Below are 21,449 nucleotides of genomic sequence, written 5' to 3'. Positions count from 1 at the left end.
CTCTCTCTCTCTCTCTCTCTCTCTCTCTCTCTCTCTCTCTCTCTCTATCCCTCCCTCTCTCCTGTACTCTGCTCTACTCTGCTTCCCTCTCTCCCTGTTCATTGTATTTTCTCCTTTCTCTTGTGTGGCTCTGTCTTGTCTCTTTCAGGGGAGGGGATAGAACCCAGGGCAGTGCGTATTCGAGGCAAGGACTGTACCAGTGAATGATGTTTACTCCTGTCCTTCCCTGTGGTTTCTTTAGCAAAATTCAGGGAAGGAGCAATCACATACATGGTCAGCATAAGAGCAAGTACAACGTAAGCAATCTGTGTCTTGTTTGTGCATGCAGCCTTACTGTCTTTGAATTCGTAGCTATAGCAACTTTATTTGTGACTGTTACTTTATATATGTTAATATGATTACCAGGAAAGGTTATTTTTCAAATATACAAGGTTGCTGTCTTTCCCTCATAACACATTTTATTCATGAGAGAAGACTCATTCTGTTCTATCGCTTCTTAGACAATGTCTCAGTTGACAACAGATATCTTGAAGAATGTCAGCCTTTCCCAGGAAAGGAAACTACTGCCTTTGGGTAACTGGTACATGCCAATTATTTTTTCTTAGGGAGAAATAATTTTCTTTTTCCAGTCCTACTTAGCATCAGTTTTTTTAAGCTGGGGTTCTTGGGAAATGGGTGTTTCTTTCAAGTGCAGTATGGCCTCTCTTGATCTACCAGGTCCAGAAGAGTGTCTGCCAGGCACTTTTCTCCCTTTACAGTACCTATATGCTATTCAGCAAAGGATTGAATTACTATGCAGGGGGAAAAAATTGCCAACCCAGAATGACAGTGCATCTGTGATTCCGGTGTGGCTCTGGTTTTTCCTGAGGACAGCTAATGACTGTTCTTATCATTCCCTTACTGTGGAGAGAAGCCACGTGGGCAGGGCAGCATAGGTCTTCCTGCTGGGCTCCAGCTCTGAAGTGCTTCACCCGCAAGAACCATCTAAGCAGTGTCCAGCAGTGCAGTGTGCATCCAGTGCAGGAGTCCTATTGCATTCAGGGTGAGGATAATGATTTGAGGGGGGTTGGGCTTAAAATCAAGCAAACATAACAAACAAACAAAAAATACAGGCTATGGAAGAGCAAGAAACCTTGCAGATTTCTAAATACATAAGCATTGAAGATGCAGGTAAGGTTAAAATCTTTCATTTTGTAGTTTGGCTGCTTCATATAGGAATGTTAAAAAGTTTTTTTGTTTTGTTTTGTTTTGTTTTTTTATGTATATATTGCTCATTGAAAAAACCTCATATTCTGCAAGTAAATCATTAAAAAGTATCTTGAACATGCGTTCATTCGGGAAGGATAGATTCTCCGGATTGCTGTCAGGGATCCGATGTTACTCTTCCTAATCCCTGCTTATTGTCTACAGAAACTGGCCTGGAGTTTTAGCAGAGGTGTGCATTTGTGTCGTGGTCCTAGCCTGTGGGTGCTCTCTGCCTGCTGCACTAACAAGGAAAACAGTGGTTATAACCAGGGAGAGGGGAAACCATCTGTCCAACATTACTTTGGTTTTTTGGTTTGTTTGTTTGTTTTTTCCTTTAACTTGAGCTACTCTGCAGAAAAAAAAATAGGTGTGCTTCCATGGAGAAATCCTTAGCAATGAGTAGAAAACACCAAATTGTTATTCAGATTTGATCCAGTATCTTTACAAAAGTAGGCAGTAATGGAGTGCTCAGGACTCAGTGTACAAATGAAATTTGGCTTGTGTTTCATATCATACAGACATTAGACTATTATAAAAATTAGAGCTATGACACTTGCCTACAACCCCAGCGACTCAGTAGGCTGAGGCAGGAGGATCTTGAGATCTGGGTCAGCCTGGGTAATGTAATGAGACCTTGTCTTAAAATAAAGTAAAATATAGTATTTAAATGCTTATACTAGCTTGTGATAGTCTAAGTGTATTTAGCTTTTGTGATGTGGAACTTCTGTCAGAAACATAATAGAATTGTGTGGATACTGAATGTAGGGTATAATCATACTTAAAAAAGACTCAAAATTTTCTCTTAACTCATTCATCAGTTTAATTATGTAAAACAAATTAATGGGATATGAGTTATTGGCAAGCAGTTGCAAGAGAGTAGGCTGTGTTTATTGAATGCCTCACAGTTACGTGGTGACTTCTACTGCAAACCAGACCGTCTCCCATCACGTTCCCCAAGAAGCAATGAAATTCCAGTGTAGACAGCAGTTCCATTTTGCTGTGTTTTATCCAGTGTTTGTACACCAATGCAGGGCCAGTGACACTCATCTGGGTACTGTACAACAGAAAAGGATCTTGTGTCAAACTTCATAACAGCCCCTTGCCTCTTGGTCTTGTTGCTGAATTTAACTCAACAGTCCTCTGGGTGGGACTCTGTCATTCATTGACATGGCTGTGGCCTGGGCTTGATGCTTTTCTGCAATAATAACGGCAGTAGTTGTTGCTCTATAGCTTACCTAAATGGGTTTCTTTTAAGAAGCATTGGCCATGGTCAGCTTTAGCTAATACTTTTACATGTAAAGGATGATCAGTGAAGTTTGAAGGGACAGATGGAGAAAAGAAAGTGATAGGGTTAGGAGGGGGATGGAAGGTGACAGAAAGGGATCTTATGGCTAACCTCCTGAATAATGGTGTTTGGTTTTCAAATCCTATATTAATGCAGAGAAATGTCCAGGTTCCTTGGCAATGATCAATATCCCTGACTTTATATTGTCATAACAGATACATTCTCTGGAAATACGTTGCTACGTTATTTATGCTTTTTCTCCTTGCACGTTATCTACTAACTTACTATGGAAAGTACTTTTGGGTTAAAGCCTTCATATACAAGGTCAACACAAGGGCAATCAGGTCCTACTTATCCATGTTTTATATGTCTGAGCAGTCTTATTCTGTAGCTCAAACTGGTCTCTAATTCTTACTCTTACCATTCCATATGCCCAAAGGCTGTGATTATAGGATAGGTACTGTCATTCATATAACACTAAGTCAAAGATAGTGTCTCCATTAGGACACATTGCTCACAAAGCAGAAGTGCATGGGTATAATGAGCCCAGACTGAGTGGGGTCTAGGTCACCTTCTGTGCAAAGCACCCTTTATGCATTGAAATGAGTTCTCCCTACAGTCCTTAGTCATTCCTCCCAGCTTCCTCACAAACAGCGGTGTTCTTGTGACTTGGTGTGTAAGTCTTGTTCTGTCAGCTCCATTGCTTTCTCGCAGCATTAACAAATGGAATGTGACCTACCTAGCAGTGTATAGGTAGAAGCCAAAGAGTAAGGCTATCGCTATGAAATGTATAGACTTGTATACCATATTCACCCGAGAAGAGAAGAAAAACTGGCAAATATCCACGGGGCGTGCATAGCGCTGGCTGGCTGGCAAGTTTTTCTGACAACTACAGCTGACTCTTCAGCTTAGCTGCTGCTTTGGAGCAGTGGTACCCAAGTCAGTTCACACTGGTACCCAGGTCAGTTCACACCGGTACCTGTCAGTTCACACTGGTACCCAAGTCAGTTCACACTGGTACCCAGGTCAGTTCACACTGGTACCCAGGTCAGTACACACTGGTACCCAAGTCAGTACACTCACACTGGTACCCAAATCAGTTCACACTGGTACCCAAGTCAGTTCACACTGGTAGCCAGGTCAGTTCACACTGGTACCCAGGACAGTTCACACTGTGTATCATCTGGGACTTCTTTCCTGCTTTACCATTCCTGATGTGTTAAATGCTGCTGTGGATGAAAGTGCTATGCACAGTGGCCATGACTGTATGAGATAGCTGCCACCTCATTTCCAGGGATTAGCTTATAGCAAATGTCCCATTATTACCTTTAAGTAATGATCTAAGAATTTTTTGGAGTGGAAATGTGTCAGGACTAGGTACTTTTGGCCAGCATCATAAAAGAATAATCACTCCAGGGAGGAATATTTTTAAGAACCAAAAATATACTTCTTTAGTTTTAATGTGCATTTATGAACCTTAGTTATTTTGAACATCCCATAAGATCAGCAAGTTCATGGAATAAGGGTGCTATATCTGTCTTTGGCTTATATCGTGGCCTATTTTTATTGTTCATTTATAATTTAGGCAGAAGTGTATCCATTTGTGAGGGTTGTTGGTTTTGGTTTTAGTACATGCCATAAGATTTAATCTGAAAGAACCTTCGAAGTGGGCTACTCAGGTGGGGCGAAGGACATCCTTAGCATGTTAGGGCCTCAGCACCACTGGGAACTTCTCATGGATCAACATCATTCTTCAGGAAAGAATGGTGACAGCTCACTGCAGGTGGGACATATGCTTACTGCTGCATAGGACAAGTAAGACACTCAGCCAAACTTGGCACCAAATGGAAGACTGTCACCAAATGGAAATCTTAAGGACAAAACCTTTAGCAGTTAAGGCAGACGTCTTCCTCATCGATTAAAAGCAGCTGTCGTGGATTAAAAATTAGTATACCTACAGAAACAGTTCTTCATGTGAAGACATATTGTTTGGTTAAAAGGATATGCAGTGTGTTGTATAAAACAGCTCTCTGTGCTTTGATTGAATGAATCCAATGATGTGAATGACATTCTCCACATTAGAATAGAGATTCTCTTAGCATAGCTGATAGAGGTAGCTAATCGCCTAACTTGGGTTTGGTTTGTAGATTCCTAAAGGATGCTCTTAGTGACATTTTGAAAAGGTCATTTATTGAAGTAAGTAAAAAAAAAAAAATTGTCTTAGGTCACAAATGATATAGCTCAATGCTACAACATCTCCCTACCATGTGGAAACCCCTGGGTTAACACTACAAACCCTACAGAAACCCTAGCAAGTGCGACATCGTGGAACTAAGCATCTAGCCCCTTTGTCAAGTTTTTCATAAATTGTGATGTTAAATATGAAAATTGTGATTCTTCCACACTCACCCCCTAATACTTTACCTAGAGTAAGCATGTTCCCTTTGAAATCCTTTGGTGGTAGACGCCATCCTCTTATCTGAAAGAGGGATTTAGGAAAGTGAGGACCACGCTGTGCTTCTAGAAGGGCTGCGACTGAGATCACCCCTTTCAGTTGAAATGGTTTTGCCTCTCCTTCACAATTCCTTCTGAAAGTTGTGCTCTTCCATCTGCCATAGACAGGATAACAGAAGACAAGAAAAGTTATAAGAAATTGGACACAGAACAGTCAAGATGTTGACTATTCTGGTCAGGAAGAATGAAAATAAAAACATAGAAAATTTTTTGATAAAAATTATAACAAAGTGGGTTTTGGAAACATGAAAAAATCAAAGGAGAATAAAGTGGGAAAACCATACATGGTGGGTGAAACAGATGTACAGAAGAACATTGACCCATTCACATAATAAACTAGGAATGACAAACGACGAGGGATTTAAAAATCTACAGGAATAAGTCAGAAGATAAGATATCTCGAAGTAGATTTTTTTCCCAAAGAGGTAGACAGAATCTTAACTGGTCTGATGCTTCCCATCCAGATTAGTGTCAGTGGTGAGCAGTGATAGTAACGCCCTGACACAGCCTTGTAAAGGAGGGAAGGGCCTAATTCTAAATGCCCTTGAGCCTCAGGAGTGGCTATTAGGTTTCCATTTAGTGTGTGCATGTGCGTGTATGCATGTGCGTGTGGGTGTGTGCATGCTCAGTGGCCCATCACTTTCAGCTTTACATCTGTAAGACTGTCAGGCTGGAGACGTAAATATCAAGTTACCACAGAAAAATTTTATAAACCAGAGGATGACTTGTTCCTGTGTTCCTGGTTCCAGCAGATGAGTCCAAACAGATTGATACCCAGAGGTGTCAAACTGTCTCCATTTCTTCAAAAGAATGTTGGCAATCAGACACTTTGTTGTCAGTTGTTCGAAATGCAGAGGGTGACTAGACAAAACTAAATAATTTTATCAGTTACTGCTATTTTTTTTAAAAAAAAAAAAAATCCTAGCATGGATGTGATCTCTTAACACCATGCTTGAGCCCTGTTAGAGAAAAATTCAGATTTAATCACAGTGGCGATTCTTGTCTCAGAATGAAGCATGAACTTTCCCTCTTTCCTTTTCCTATCCAGCCACGTCTACATCCACGACTGGGACCAGCCATCTCATAAAGTGTGCGGAGAAGGAGAAAACCTTCTGTGTGAATGGAGGCGAGTGCTTCATGGTGAAGGACCTGTCAAACCCCTCAAGATACTTGTGCAAGTAAGAACTGAATTCCTCTCTGTGCCTCATACCTACCTGTACCTGCTTATCCCAGATGGTCCTGTGTCGCCATGTGCCCTGTGGCTTCTTCTCCTTACTTTGTTGCATCTTGTTAAACAATGTTTATTTATTGGGGCTGGGGGGGTTGAAATATTTGCACCATCTGCCATTGCCTCTGTCATGTCCAGGATTGATTTTACTTTTCTGTGTTTTAGGGTGTTTTTTTTTTATTTTGGTTTCTTGATAGGTTGGGTATTTTTAGGTTGCTTTTGGGTTTTGTTGTTGGGTTTTGTTTTGTTTTTTTGTTGTTGTTATTTTGGTTTTAGTTTTTTTGCCTCCCTATCCATAATTTTGCTTTCCTCCTGGTGTTCCTTAATAACTACTGAAAGAAATGTGCAAATATTATAGAAGGTGGTCACTTTGGATCCCTATTTTTTTATGCCATGTATTAATTGAGGTGTAAGGTAACTTTTTTTGTTTTGTGGTATTGTCCCATAATTAGTTCTCAAAACAAAATTTAAGTTGTTCTTTCTAATTATTAAAAAGAAAAGAAAAAGCAAGATGCACGTATTAAGAATGCATTTAGTGCATCGTAACAACACTTTCATACGGAAGCAGGATTTGGACTGGTTAGCATTATAGACATGTCTAGATCACCCCTTTCCTTCTGATGGCCCAGAGGAGTAGTAGATGCACAGTTAAAAATGCCAAATTGAGCTGAATGTGATCGCACACACCATTAACCCCAGCATTCGTGAGGCAGAGGCAGGCAGATCTCTGAGCACAAGGCCATCCTGGTCCTCAAAGTGTGCTTCAGGACAGCCAGAGCTAATAAGAGAAGATCCATCTGGAATACAAAAAGCAAAACAAAAACCAACCAACAGCAGCAAAAAGAAATATCAAATTTATATTCTCTCACCAGCAACATAAAACTTTGTTTTTGTTTTTGTTTTTTTTTTTTTGTTTGTTTTTTGTTTTTGGTCGGGGTGGGGGGAACAGGGATGTCGGGTAACAACAAATATTTAAACTTTATAGAAAAAATTCAATAGGATGGTTAAAATGCATGTGTTTGTCATCATTTTAAGTCTATCGATATTTGTTTCATGATATGTGGACTCGTAATTCGATGTGGATAAGACATGCTTTGTATCTTCTATTGGGGCTATAGCACAGTTGATCGCATGCTTCCCTAGCATGCCCAGAGCCCCAGCAGCGTATAAACCGGATCTGATGGTGGTAGCACATGCCATTTGGCCCAACGCTGGGGCCTTCCTCCTAGGTGTCATAGTGAACTCCAAGCCAGCCTGCGAAATGCAAGGCCCCCTTTGTAAAAAATTGGAAGAAATTAGGTCCCTTGCATGACTGCAGCACCAAAAGAATACATGTCAAGGGAAGATGTGCAGTGGATTTTATCAATGGAGACCATTCACAAAAGCAAATCATGTCCGAGAGTGAAGCATACGATTCTAATTGCTGTCACCCAACTCGTAAAGCTTGTAGGCAGGCGTCTCGTTAAGTTTTTCAAAAGCAAGTATAAAAAAAAAACAATTGGCTTCATATGTGTATGATGCCACACTATGTGTCTTAATTTAAATTACTCTTAAAGTTAAGATTAGTTGTAGTCATAAAAAGTATTCGTGTTTGTTTAGAGCTAATTTTCAGCTTTAGCCTCCAGTTCTACTGATTTGCTACAAAATGGAGCACAAAAAGACACACACACACACACCCACTGTAAATGAATGGTGATGAGCACATTTTATAGCCTCCTATAAGGCCTACTCTTATCACCTGAAAAATACAAGCTGCAAGAAATTACAATCTGTAAGATGTGAGGTTCATTTATTACACTGGGAAACATTGTGATTTTCCTCTGCCCTTAGGCATAAGATACCACTGTGTTTTAATAAATCTTCTTTAAAAAAAAATACATTTAAATTATAATTCCTTAAACCTTCCCCTGTTAAAACAGTTCTACCCCCATATTATCTATGTTTTGCATTTTTAACTCTGTAGAAGAACATCTAAGTCCACTATGTTTTAATTATAACGATGAAATGTGATCGTTGCTTATCATGGGCTTTGCAAAGATTTACAAGCAGCATGAGTACATCCGATAGTTTCTGAATACCTCCAAGGAACCAGTGCAGTTATTTTCCACAGATTAATTTTACCTATTCTGCAGCCCTCCCACATCCTACAGAGAACATGCAACCGCATGAGTGCCGTTCATCTGTTCCATTTTGGCATGGGGCCAACAGCTGTGAGTTTTCTTCACCCACACACTGTCTCATTAAACTTTAAGTACTATACAGGAAAACCAAAAGTACAGTACTTCCTTTTTTTTTTTTTTTTTTTTTTTTTTGGAAATCTTGAAGTGAAGGGTTCATTCCATCTCTAGTAATTATTGAATTAGCTAACTGAGAATAAATACTTTGTACCGTTCAAACCAATTGTCTAGTGAATCAGGCTTGTCTCCTAGTTCATAGAAAATTACCTTTTCTTTTTTATTATTCTTCTTCCATCCTTTTTGTCGTAACAAAAATATCTTTTAAATATTTTTTATTTTAAAAAGAAAATCTTAGCTGGGCAGTGGTGGTGCACGCCTTTAATCCCAGCACTTGGAAGGCAGAGGCAGATGGATTTCTGAGTTCGAGGCCAGCCTGGTCTACAGAGTGAGTTCCAGGACAGCCAGGGGCTACACAGAGAAACCCTGTCTCGAAAAACAAACAAACAAAAAATTTTTAATTAATTAAATAAATAATAATAAATTAAAAAATAAATAAATATAAAGAAAATCTTTGATATTGCTGATTTTAGCTCTCCTCCCGTTTTTGGAGTATAACTTAATTGATGCATCAAAATAATTCAGCGCCTTTAATTAAGAATTGGAATACTTACATTTAGCATACATACAAAATAGGTCAAGCCTTGTAAAGAAAACTGTACTATGTTAAAAAACATCTATAACAATAAAAATAATAATAATTCACCTGGGTAGTAGTAGCATTCGCCTTTAATCCCAGAATTTGGGAAGCAGAGGCAGGTGAACCTCTTGAGTTCAAGGCCAGCCTGTTCTACAGAGTGAGTTCCAGGACAGCCAGAGCTGCACAGAGACATCCTGTTTCAAAAAAAAAAAAGAAAGAAAGAAAAATAAAATAACAACAACAACAACAACAATAATAATAATAAAACAACTCAGAATTTAAACAAAGTCACATGATGTGCCATGTCCTATGATAATATATTGTTCACTAAAGCACTTGAATAGAAACAGAAAGCATAAAGATATTTCATTGGCTCATCAAGATCCTGCCTAGAAAGCCAGTTCATAGTTTCTATATGGTCCATCTGCTTAGAGTAAAAGGATTGCTGAAGCATGAGCCACAGAATTCAAAGTCAACTTTATCCTTGACCAAAGACATGACTCAGAAACACTACAGGCGTGGAAGTTTCCAAGGAGTCTTTCTGGTCACTTAATCCACCATTGTCTTTTTGGGAGTTGAGCTAGATTTTACAGCAAATCTCTTTTGTCCCCCTGCTTAGAACAAGGTGTTCCAAATGCATTACCCATAATGCAGTTAACTAGTTCTCATAGGAAACGTTTGATGCTTACATGGATTTGTCCATGGAGACCAAGTGAGGATTTGAGCGTTGGTTCTCATCCTTTATATTATTCTTCTCTCTAAAGTAATTTAAGATGTGTCCAAGAAAAAGAATTAGGTACTATTCCAGATTATACAAAGAGGAGAGAGGAACAGGTCCAATTTCTGTCCTCTGATGCTTTGTCGTCATGTGGTACAAAGCAACAAGATCATTTGAACATGAAATTGTCCAGATTCTTTCTTCACTTCCCAATGTGAGCATTTCAGTAGAGAACTTGGAAGATATGAATGGGAAGTTTTTTAGCCTAAAATTTATTTTTCCAACAGACAATGCTTATAAATGTAATATATTGCCCAGTGGACAGATACAGGCTTATAGTGAGGGATTTGGGTTTTTAACCACCAATTTTGGTAAGCAGTTCTGTGTCTTTCCATTTTCAACCCTCTGGACACTGTCTTCGTTTATAATATACAGTAACTATGTTTTCCAAAGATTTCCCCAAGGAATCAGAAAAATTAAATGAGTTCATCTCTGCTAAAGTACTTTTAACTCCAGAAAGACTTTTTTTATTCTCCTCTAATAATAAAAAGTAAATGGTACTATTTCTCTGTAGACATTGAAAAAATATAGTAGTGTTATATTTAATCCCTAATTTTTCCTTTTAGTTAAAACTTTTATGTGGCTTTTATGAAGCTACCCACTAGCTTTGTAAGTTTCATGTGATCGATTATTTGTATCACTGATCACCATATTAATATTTTTGATCATCAGCTACCTTCTTTTAAAAATAATCAAAATTAAAAATCAGAAATCAATCTCCACTTAAGAGATAGAATTTCCTTCATCCTGGACTACTGATGATTTTATATAATTGATGTCTATACACTTGTATAGATCATGTTGTATTATGTATTGTTAAAAGATACATCATTATAAAAACAAAACTCTTGGAAACCAAGTAACAGTAATATGTTTCTGTAACTTAAATTCAGTAAATGAAATGTTAATATTTGCCTGTAGAACTGCTCTATGCTACGTTCTTTTAAAAAACATTGATAATAACGCAAGGCATAGTTTCTGGCCCCTACTAGCTTACCATGTGTAAGGAAATAAAATTGCTAAGGAACTAAGCTCTGTAAGGGAGCAAATGTATTCCAAATAGCACAGTGCTGATTTTTAAGACAATTAGAATCTAAAGGGAAAGGCAGGACTAGAAATAGAGAAGTATTTACAAATATAGCTCTTATGTACAGAGTCCTTCCAGTATACTAGACTGCCTTTGAACAGGCAGGAAATATCTTTTCTCTTCTTTCTTTTCCTTTATTATCGACATACCAAAAAAATGTTTCATTATAGCATTTTTTAAACGACTTATTTTTGTCATTTCTTCTTCCTGTCCCTTCTGTCTTCCTCTTCCCCATATTTCTCCCGAACCAGCAGCACCTTCCTTCCTTCACGTGTTCCCTTCCCTGATTCTTGCCCTTTCGTACCCCTCTTATTCCCAAGAGCGCCTACCTAGTTTTGTAGCCTATACCCATCCTTATGGCTCCTTATAAAAATACACACAAACACTAAAAGTTAGGATCTGGATATGAGGATGAAGATGATGGTGAGCCTCCCCAGAATAGCACCTCCACTGCATGAAGTGAAACAAACATAAAAAAAAAAAAACAAAAAACAAACAAACAAACAAAAACAAAAAACAAAAAGCCACAAACAAACAAGACAAAAAACTGTTCAGTAGTGAAGCTAGGTACATGGTCTATAAGCTGGACAGGAAACTCTGGGTATTGTGATAGCTAGTAAGGAGCTAGAGTAACTTTGGGAAGCAGGAAGATAACACCATGAACACAAGAATATGCTTAGCTACCCATGATAGGGAAACCCAGGGACTAAGTAAGATATAAAGAAAGAGTCAGCAATACTAGCTTAAGGCTAAAGTTTCACAAAATACTGCCACAATGGTAACAGCAGTGGTGTCTACACTATTTATCAGCAAAGAAGCTGGTGTAAACAGGCATGACGAGAATTCGTTTGAGTTTTAGAATACTGTAAATGCCATGCTGATTCCAACTGCAGGAGAGCTTTTTTATAGCAAACTTCTCTGTTCTTGGGTGCCATCATATTTATCAGAAACAGAGACTATGTGAGAAAAATCGACAGGACTCTTAGGAATCTAGACACTGAGCTCTTCAGACACGCACGTCTTCAGTTTGTTCTTTTGGTGTGTAGAATCCTATCACTCTTCATACTTGTGAATGTATTTAGACTTTGACTTCCTAGTGTAGACTGAAGAGAGTCCTGCAGGAACCAATTTAGGTGCAGTTCTGTCTAGAATTAGAACGTTGGCTAACCTCTCTGTAGAGCCCACTTCCTTTGTCTTTCTTGCATCAGCTAGCAACCATGTGTGTTGATTAGGTTCCCACGAGGCAGGCCTGAGTTCATGCTGAGCATCCAGGGATGAGCAAAACCACACTGACCTCTTCCTTTAGGAGACATGGGCCAGTGAAAATAATACCCATGTTTCAAGCAATCGATTTAATAATCAATTATTGATATACTGAGTGCCACGAAGACATTTAGGAAGCTAAGGTTATGTTTAGATCCTTAAGGGATGAAAAACAAAGGTTTTATAGAAGGACAGAAAGTATGAAGCTACCGCCTTCAGGCCGTCTATGTTAAATAAAAAGGCAGCTTCGAAATATTTCCATTGAATAATTTAAAGGAAACCCATTTAGATGTCTCATCTTAAAACAGGTCTGTTAGCATAGAGAGAATGAGATAGTGCCTCAGGGTCTTCAAAGTGAAGACAGACAGGCCATAGATGAGCAGCCACTATGTCATATGTCACTGTAGCATGGTAAGGTACAAGATGTTCTAGTCTCTAGAGCATTTCACTGGAAACAGTACAAGCAGAGTGTTTGATAAGACTTAAGGCTCCAGCAAGGAGAGATGCGCTCCCAAACACTGCCACATTCACTGTTAGTGAGGAAACACAACATCTGAGAGCCAGTGTGTGCTTTTTCTCAGTTTTTACTCATGAGCCTTCTGAGGCTACTATATGTATTCTATTATCTCATAGATTGGAAGTTAGTCCCAGAGTCATAATAAAAGAAGGGGGAGGGCACATACCAGCTGGGCAGTAATGGGAGGTATGTGCTAGATCCGAAAGAAACATCATTGAAACATTGTCTATTTAGTACTTTCTTTAATGATGTTAAGGAGAGCATCCTCTTGAGGAAACGAATGGCTTTTGCAGATGACACTGTAAAGGACACTAAAACACAAATTAGAAAAACACATATAAGCCTCAAGTATTTTCACTTAAAGGCTGATAACAGAATAAGATTCATCTTAGAAAAATGCAGACTAATAGTAACAATACATTTGGGGAAAAAAATAATCTACAATGCAGATACTCAGCCAGTGAGTAGGCGAGCTCTGGCTAGAATACCAAGCCAGCTACAGGGTGAACAAAGTCTCTATTTGCAATGGGATACTGTAGCAAAGCAAACTAAAATTCTGAGTGCTGCATCCATGGGCAACTCTGCTTTCCAGAGTAACAGCAGGAGGCTTTGATAGCAAGCAGAAGGAGTCACTATTCCCAGAATGAGTTTGTTGACATTTTCATGACTTGATATTTGTAAATATCAACACCAAGTAGGTAAGTTCACGTGTTTTACAGTGTAAAAGGAAATGTCACAGTTAGTACTGAAGAAGAACTGAAAGACGTGATATTCTTCCTGACAGGGTATTTTAAAAACTGGCCAAATGTTTCATTGTGGAATGATGACTAATGAGTAGAAGAATACTGGCCGTCAGCTTACTTCCCTCCACTGTTCTCCAGGGACAAAGATGAAACCAGGAAACAAAGGAAGGAAGATGTCTAGCAATGGCTTACAAGTTGACTGTAACTGATAAATAGTTTATAAAATTGGCCAGCCCTATAGAACCAGATCTTTCTTGGGAATTTGTAAATATCTTTGAGTATGTCTAGAGTGTTCATAAATTGATTCTCAAAACACATGCATCTATGAATGAATTTTTAGTAAGTGTAACTGACCATTCATAGAATGTTATCACTACTAAACTTTTTCATAAGGATTCAACTATGTTTATTAATTTAATTAAATGGGTGAATCATAATTGCTATTGCTCCTGGTTGGAAAGATTATAGTAAATTGTTAGGGATTACTAATTGACTGAAAGAACATTCATGTACCTTCTAACCAAAGTAAAGCCTTGGACCTCACATATAAGGACAAGACTACATTGATCATACCTGGACTCTAGGCTCGAGCAATGCTTCACATTCCTTAGAATTTATCTTAACATAGACTCAAAAATGAAATGATTTCATCAGGCACTATGTGAAATTAAGAACACATAGTGTTATGATAAGTATCATTTTTAAGCTAATGTCACTTTGAGAAATTCTAGTATTTTGTTACTACTGTAAGACAAAAGTCTTGATTAGAACACAGTTCTGTTTTATTGAATCCTAGGTAATCTGGTGTTTAAATAACAAAATTTAGCTGTTAGGTAATAAGCTTTCTTATAAATAATCATAGCCGTTTCTCTTTAATGTGGCAAACAGTGTTAAAGCTTTCTATTTGGGGGAGGAAATCCCCAGGTACTGTTACTTCTTTTTAAATCTTATTTGGAAGTCCACAAAAGAAATTCTATTTTAAACTCTAAAGATAAAAAATAGATTTTTATTTGTGGAAGTTTTAGTTATTCAGTTTTATATCAGACATTGCAATTAGAATTAGACATCCTCCAGGCTCTGGGTTAGGCTGTCGAGGTACAGAATGGTAAGATATGACCACAGTTCACATCCATCACACACAGCACAGTTAAAGAGGTCTGGACCAGGCGTGGGACAAGGCACAATGAAAGAACCAGGGTAGGAGAGAAAGGAGGTTGAGTCAGCTAATGGGAGAGGGATGTACAAACAATGAAAAGCCAAGTTTTCATCCCAATAACAGTAGCTGTTTCTAGAACAAAGGCCATTATGTTACAGTGCTATTGCACCCAAATATTTTGTATGATTACATAACAGATAACACAACATCCCACAATGATAATCTCCTACTGTACACACGAGGTTCAGAGTGATTAGATAATGGATAGAAGAGTGTTTTTAACCCCGTTTTTATAGTTGACACATGCCCTTTAATCACAGGTCTGGCATTTAAAATGCCAAAATCATAATTTCCTAATAAATACCTTCCTTCTCTCAAGTAACTCTTGACTCTTTAGCTATCTATTCATGTCATAACCTTTAGATATGAGCAATACAAGTAAGTCTTACCTCAGCTCTCTCTCCTCCACCCCCAATCTGTCTCTCTGTCTCTGCTTCTCTCTATCTCTGTCTTTCACACTCACAGAAAGAATTCATATGGTGCCATATTAATTATAGAAAACAAATTATGATATGCTCAATATGAAATCTTAATTTTTAACAAAACAGCCAGGTAGAATGAAATGGTCTCTGTGGAATGGATCTGTAATTCTGGAACGAAGTATAGAAATATCTTGTGGGATTACGGTCCTGATTTCATGAACAAATAAAAATGTGTTCTCTACAGAAGGGATTTGGCAAACTAAGCTACATGAAGTTTTTTGTTTTTTGTTTTCTTAATATCTATGCATTCTTATTGAAGCATATACAATGACAGCTTTATAGAAATACCCTTACCCAATAGGTCAGTTCTTGTATATTTTTCTAGGTAAATCTTTCTCTAGTTCCTCCCACAAAGGTTTATCAGCAAAAATAATCAAAGCATCCATGTACTTTAGAGATTTCAATGAAACTACCTTGATTCATTTATTTATTATCTGTGTATTTATTGATGCTCTTTTTAAAGATTTACTTCTATAATTATGTATATTTATGATGGGGGAAATGTGCACGTTAGTGCAGTAGCCTGTGGAAGTTGGAAGAGGGCATGTGATTATCTGGAGCTGGAGCTACAGCCAGTTAAGCCTCATGAAGTGGCTTCTGGGAACTGAAATTGGGTCCTGTGTGAGAATACAATGCATTCTTAAAGACTGACCCATCTCTCCGCCCCTGTTGATGTTATTATGATCACAATGATACAGTACAAGGACTCTCGTGATGAGAGTTCTGGAACTGCTAGGATTTTTATACCTTTGTGCAATAAAAGAATTTCATGTATCGCACTGCTTGACAGCATTTTTTCCTGTTGAGTTTGGCCTAAAAGTTAAAGAAATTACTTTTAAGGTAGTATAACAAGTAGATTTATTTGTTTATTTAACAAAATAATAGTGTTCTGTCCTATTTACTCTAGAGACAAAAGACACACACACACACACACACACACACACACACACACATATACATATATATATATATATATATATATATAAACATCACTAGGTCATAAAGTATTGGCAGAGCAAATTATGTTCAATGGGTGGTTTCATACCAGCTATGATGAACTATGGCTATGGGTGTTGAACAATCAACTATGAATCTTCACCTCTAAGTATATTTGCTTCAGTATCTGCTTATTAGGACATGACATTAGGTAAATCAAATGCAATCTAAAATGTTTTAGGTACTAGATTTAAAAGCAGCATGAACCATATAAGACTTTCATGTCTAAGCATGACCTCACTGTATAGTCCTAAGAACAAAAGTATACCAAGACTCTTGCTTATTTACAAGTAAATTGATAAGACCAAATAAAATAAAACTTTTTACATTAGTTCAAATAGTCATCCATAAATGTAAAAAGTCCATGTCATTATCTACTTCTGTATAAGAATAACTTTTAATTCCAAAATATATTTTTCTTTTAATAGCAATAATTGGATGAATGAATTTCCACCAATAAAATTCTACTGTTTCCTTCAGCAATATTAAAAATAAGGCTGAATTTGTAATACCTTAGTGGGGAAAGAAGAAATAGAAGTGGTTTCCTCCTCATTATTAACCATGAGGAAATAAGAGTACCTTATTTTGTTTAAATGTTTCAACTTACAGTTTAACAAACAGCTATGAAATAAGTAGGAACCTCAGCGCATATCCAGTAAGATAAAAGACCTTTCGCTAGCAAAGTAGGGGGAACCTCAAAAGCTAATGTCAACTCCAGTGTTATAACTCAGTGAGCTCAGCAGTCGGGGGGCGGGGGCGGGAACAGGATGAGAGCCCCACCCACCCTCCTGCCTCGCCACCCCATCCAGTTCATAGTCTCTCTCTAGTTAAAGTTCAATGACTAATCTTTGAAGACTGAAGAAAGCGACAAAAGTCCGTAAGCTGCAATTTGGTGGGACTGGGTGTCTCGGTGTCCTGTCTTGTCTTTTCCGTGTTCAGCACCGGGTCATTTTTAGGAGTCCATATCCCATGGGAGGAAAGGTACCAAGCTGAAAGTGTCTTGAGCGTTCGATTGCTTATCACGTTTTTGCCCTCTAGGTGCCAACCTGGATTCACTGGAGCAAGATGTACTGAGAATGTGCCCATGAAAGTCCAAACTCAAGAAAGTATGTTCAAATAATCTGAAATTTGCTTTCTCCCCCAAACTACAGCAACAATCGCAACCACTTGGTGCTTTTACGACTCAGCTCTAACTGATACCCTTTATTCTAATCATGGCTTTTCCACTCAGGACATAAACCCACTCACTGGAATCAAGCTTGGTTGTGTGTCGTTCAGTTAGATCCCACAGTTAAAAGGTGAAAGAATGGCCAGTCAGTTGGCCTGTGATTCTGGGAATCATAGCAGTGAGCCAAGCCGAAATTATTTTCTACCAATTTCTTTGACAAGAGGAATAGGACATCCATCACATCTGGTTTGTGGCTACTTTGGATTTAAAGCAGTCACGTAGAATCTATCCAAATTTTTAAAGCGCTGGGGAGATGTCAGAGTGCGAAAGCCACAATTAGAACGCAGGGTCGGTTCCTGAGGGTGAACTCACCAAGTTCTGTCAGTGACACTGCAGGAGCTCCTCTCTAGCGTATATTCACCTCTTCTCTTTTTCTCTGTTTTTTCTACCATTGTTTTTTTGTTTCTTCTCTCAGGTGCCCAAATGAGTTTACTGGTGATCGTTGCCAAAACTACGTAATGGCCAGCTTCTACAGTACGTCCACTCCCTTTCTGTCTCTGCCTGAATAGGAGCATGCTCAGTCGGTGCTGCTTTCTTGTTGCTACATCTTCCCCTCAGAGTCACCTAGAGCTAGAGCCTTCTACCAGGTCTAATATTGACTGCCTCTGCCTGTCGCATGAGAACATTAACAAAGCCACTGTGTTACTTCCCTGTTTGTGACTAGTCGGCTCTGAGTTACTAATAGGTGTGTGAGGCTCCAGATGTTTCTGAAATTGGTACTGCAGAATGTGATGCAAATTGATAGTCAACATCCAAGAGTGAAGTAATAATAAAGGCATTTCAAACTCACACTTGTATTGATAAAATAAAATCATTCCACCGACCAGTGCATCTTCTGTATCTAATGTCAACATCCTGACAAGGCTGTTGTCATGCTGTAACCGCTATACACTTGAAATGATGGTAAGTTAATTTTGGCTCAGTGTATTATTTATAAATAAACATCACAAAAAGGGTTCAGATGTATTTTCTTTATTAACCAAAGTTCACATGTAGGCATAAAGACAAACAAACAAAACACTACTAGGTAGGAAAATTGAAAGCAAATATTTTCCAGCTAAGGAAATATCCAGGCTTATATTTATGTTTCTCGGGAAATATGTAATTCAGAATGAGTTTAAATAATCACTAGTCCCTTAGTGTTTTTTAATATTCATGTTATTGTAAAAGGTAATCTTAGAAAAAGGTTATTATTTCTGAGAACTAATATTTCAAAATATAATAATTCAAATCTACAATAAATATGTAAATGTTTTATGTAGAGCTGACAAGTTAAGCAGATGTCTGTGAGATCACAATGTTTCTAAATTCCTCACTCCACATTGTAGATAATTGCCTGGTTAACTAAACTAGATGTTTGCCCCTCTCCTATAAACGGGGCTGATAGTGTTTCTGTTCTGAAACCCTTAGAAGATAATATTTGCTTATATCCCACTTAACCATTTAGATTGTGAGTTAGTAAGTTTTTCCTAGAAAGTTTCAGATGTTAAATATTTTAAGTTTGTGGTGATGATGTCAAAGCTACACCCTCCCCACCACTTATAGCTTGAAGACAGTCATAGACTATGAATGAACTGATAAGCTAACCTATGTTCCACTAAATCCTTATTTACAAATGTTAACACCAGACTGTGTTTGTCAATCCTATTGTCAGAAATATTTTACATAGCTTGCTGCAGTTTAAATTCTTAAAACATTAAAAGTAATCACACAAACTGGTTGTCTAGATGTACAAAAGGATCAGAGATTTGCCCTTTGTTCTGATTCATAAGACAAATAGAGTTCTGCCAGAAGTCAGAGATGTCAACACTGGGAGGCAGAGGCACGTCAAGCTCTGTGAATTAGATGCTAGGCAGAGCTACATAGTGAGACCTTGACTCAAAAAGAATTAAAACATTCCTAGATGTTATCAGAAAAATAGTCATGTATTTAGTGAGCTTATATTTATATACCTGCATAGACTCTGTTATTAAACATTGTTTCATAAGTCATAATTTTCCCTTGTTAAAAAACTGGCAAATTGACATTGCTAAATTTTAAGACATATTCAGTGAATTAACAAATATTGAAATGGTAGCATTTATCTGACACAAATTTTCTGTTCATAGCTATACATGATTTTTTTTTAAGTAGATAGGATGGAAGGTTGAAATAGGAAGGAAAATAGAATTTTGCTTAATGAATTAAAGGCACTTTTTAAATTATGTGTTTTTATTCAAATAGCATAGATTTAGTAAGCTCATGTGATGATATAGGTAGAAACCCAAGTGTTAGAATTTACTGAAAAGAGATAAATTATTCTATGTAAAGTGTCAGATACCTAGAGATGTGTTATACTTTGAAAGGAAGGTTGGCTCATTAGATAAAAGGCAAGCATTAAAAAAAAAAAACAGTTATTTCTCAGAACAATAGCTTAGTTTACTCTGCTATTAGTAACCACCAAAAATGTTCTCATTCACTCTTTAGCCATTTTCCCTTTTATTTGACATTATTTAAAAATAGCCACTGTGTCTGAAGTCCAGAATTGGGGCTCCTTAAATAAATCCTTTAGTAAGCATTCAGTGACACTTTTGGAAGACATGCAGGAAATTAGCATTCATGTTTAACTTGATTTAACAGGGACCGATAGGAAGCTCAGTGATGAGGCCAGTATGTAATGGCTCTGTTATTAATGCCACATGTCTGGAGGAGCAAGCGTTTCCAATCAGACACCATTTTCCAGAATCATCTTGCCCAGAGTTCATTTTCTAATCTCTGTGTCTGATGTTCTCAGTTTGTATCTTTGATAGAAGATAGGAAGGCAGGGAAATACATTTTGTTGTTCCATGTTCAATTAAAAGTGAATGCCAAAAGAAAATCTCCAGGATCTTCCCCCAGAAGTCACTTGAAATTTTGTTTGTTTATAGACAAACTGTCTTAGAGAGCATAACAGCGATTTTGAGGAGAAGATAGACTCCTGCCTCAAACAAAGTTTTAAAACTTAACGAACGCATGCATAACATTCCAAAGAGAATATGCACTTCAATGTGTTTAAAATGTAACTTACATTATTAAGATTAGATATTCATTCTTATCGTCATACCCTATAGAACATTGACTAATCTATAAACACTGATTTAAATTATGAAAGAGAGTGGTATAGTTTATGACAGCCATTTGTCTTGAAATCTAACATATAGTATTTTCTAGGAAAATATCATCCACTTTAGTCAGTTTTAAATATGACCCATTATGGTGCCATTGCTGCTTAATAAGGTTGTGATATTGTGATCACTAGCCTGTGGTGGTACGTGTGTATGTGTGTGCAGAGAGTCCACACTCAATGTGTAGACTTAGTGAAAGAAAAGAGAAGGCACATTCACAGCTCCAGTACCTCGAGATAATATGTGGCAAGTCTGTCCTGGAGAAGCTGGCAAATCATAGGAGCTAAATACAGAATAGCTCACATTATTAATTGCTTTAAAAGTGAACACTTAGAACTTGAACGACATTCTTAAAGTGAACAAACTTAGCCATTTGAGTCATAGGTTATTAGCATATAGGCGATTTCATTGATTTCTAACATTTTAAGAACCTGTTAAGACAATGTACTTATCAAACATGTATCTTGCTGACATTAGAATAAAGAACACTCCACATATGACATAATCGTCATAAATTCTAATTGAGTGTGAGATATTTGTGTGTGTGTGTGTGCATGTATGTTATGTGTGTGTTGTGTGTGTTCTTCACATGAAAATTGGGGAATAAGGCAAAAGTTTATTACATTTCAAAGAATTCAGTAACAATGCAGAGTGTGAAAAAAAGCATCTACATTTGTAAAGGTAAGTCTGAAATTAGAGTCACAACACTGAACTCATCCCCTTAAGAACTGGCATTAGTAGAATTCTTTAGAAAACCCAGAGAAACACACAATCAAGACTGTATATCTTTGAGATTATTTGCATAAACAACCACAAAGATGTGAAAAATAACATCCCGAATGCCATGAAA

The 21,449-nt window shown here is 37.6% G+C and overlaps 1 protein-coding gene across 17 annotated transcripts in view; it reads left to right on the top strand.

The window, feature by feature from the left end:
• Nrg1 (neuregulin 1) overlaps positions 1 to 21,449 on the top strand; it is a 1,068,405-nt gene that overhangs the window by 1,023,874 nt on the left and 23,082 nt on the right. For 12 of the 17 annotated variants that reach the window (XM_031339492.1, XM_031339489.1, XM_031339501.1 and 9 more), the window contains 2 exons: positions 6,093 to 6,222; positions 17,872 to 17,930. In XM_031339492.1, coding sequence (XP_031195352.1) covers positions 6,093 to 6,222; positions 17,872 to 17,930 — 189 coding nt within the window. Of the gene's footprint in view, positions 1 to 6,092; positions 6,223 to 17,266; positions 17,335 to 17,871; positions 17,931 to 21,449 lie in introns of all 17 variants that reach the window. The other 5 variants (XM_031339487.1, XM_031339490.1, XM_031339485.1 and 2 more) reach the window with 1 other exon arrangement.

Source organism: Mastomys coucha, unplaced genomic scaffold (genome assembly GCF_008632895.1).
Source record: "Mastomys coucha isolate ucsf_1 unplaced genomic scaffold, UCSF_Mcou_1 pScaffold22, whole genome shotgun sequence".
NCBI lineage: Eukaryota > Metazoa > Chordata > Mammalia > Rodentia > Muridae > Mastomys > Mastomys coucha.
This window is presented reverse-complemented; position numbering and strand designations above follow the sequence as displayed.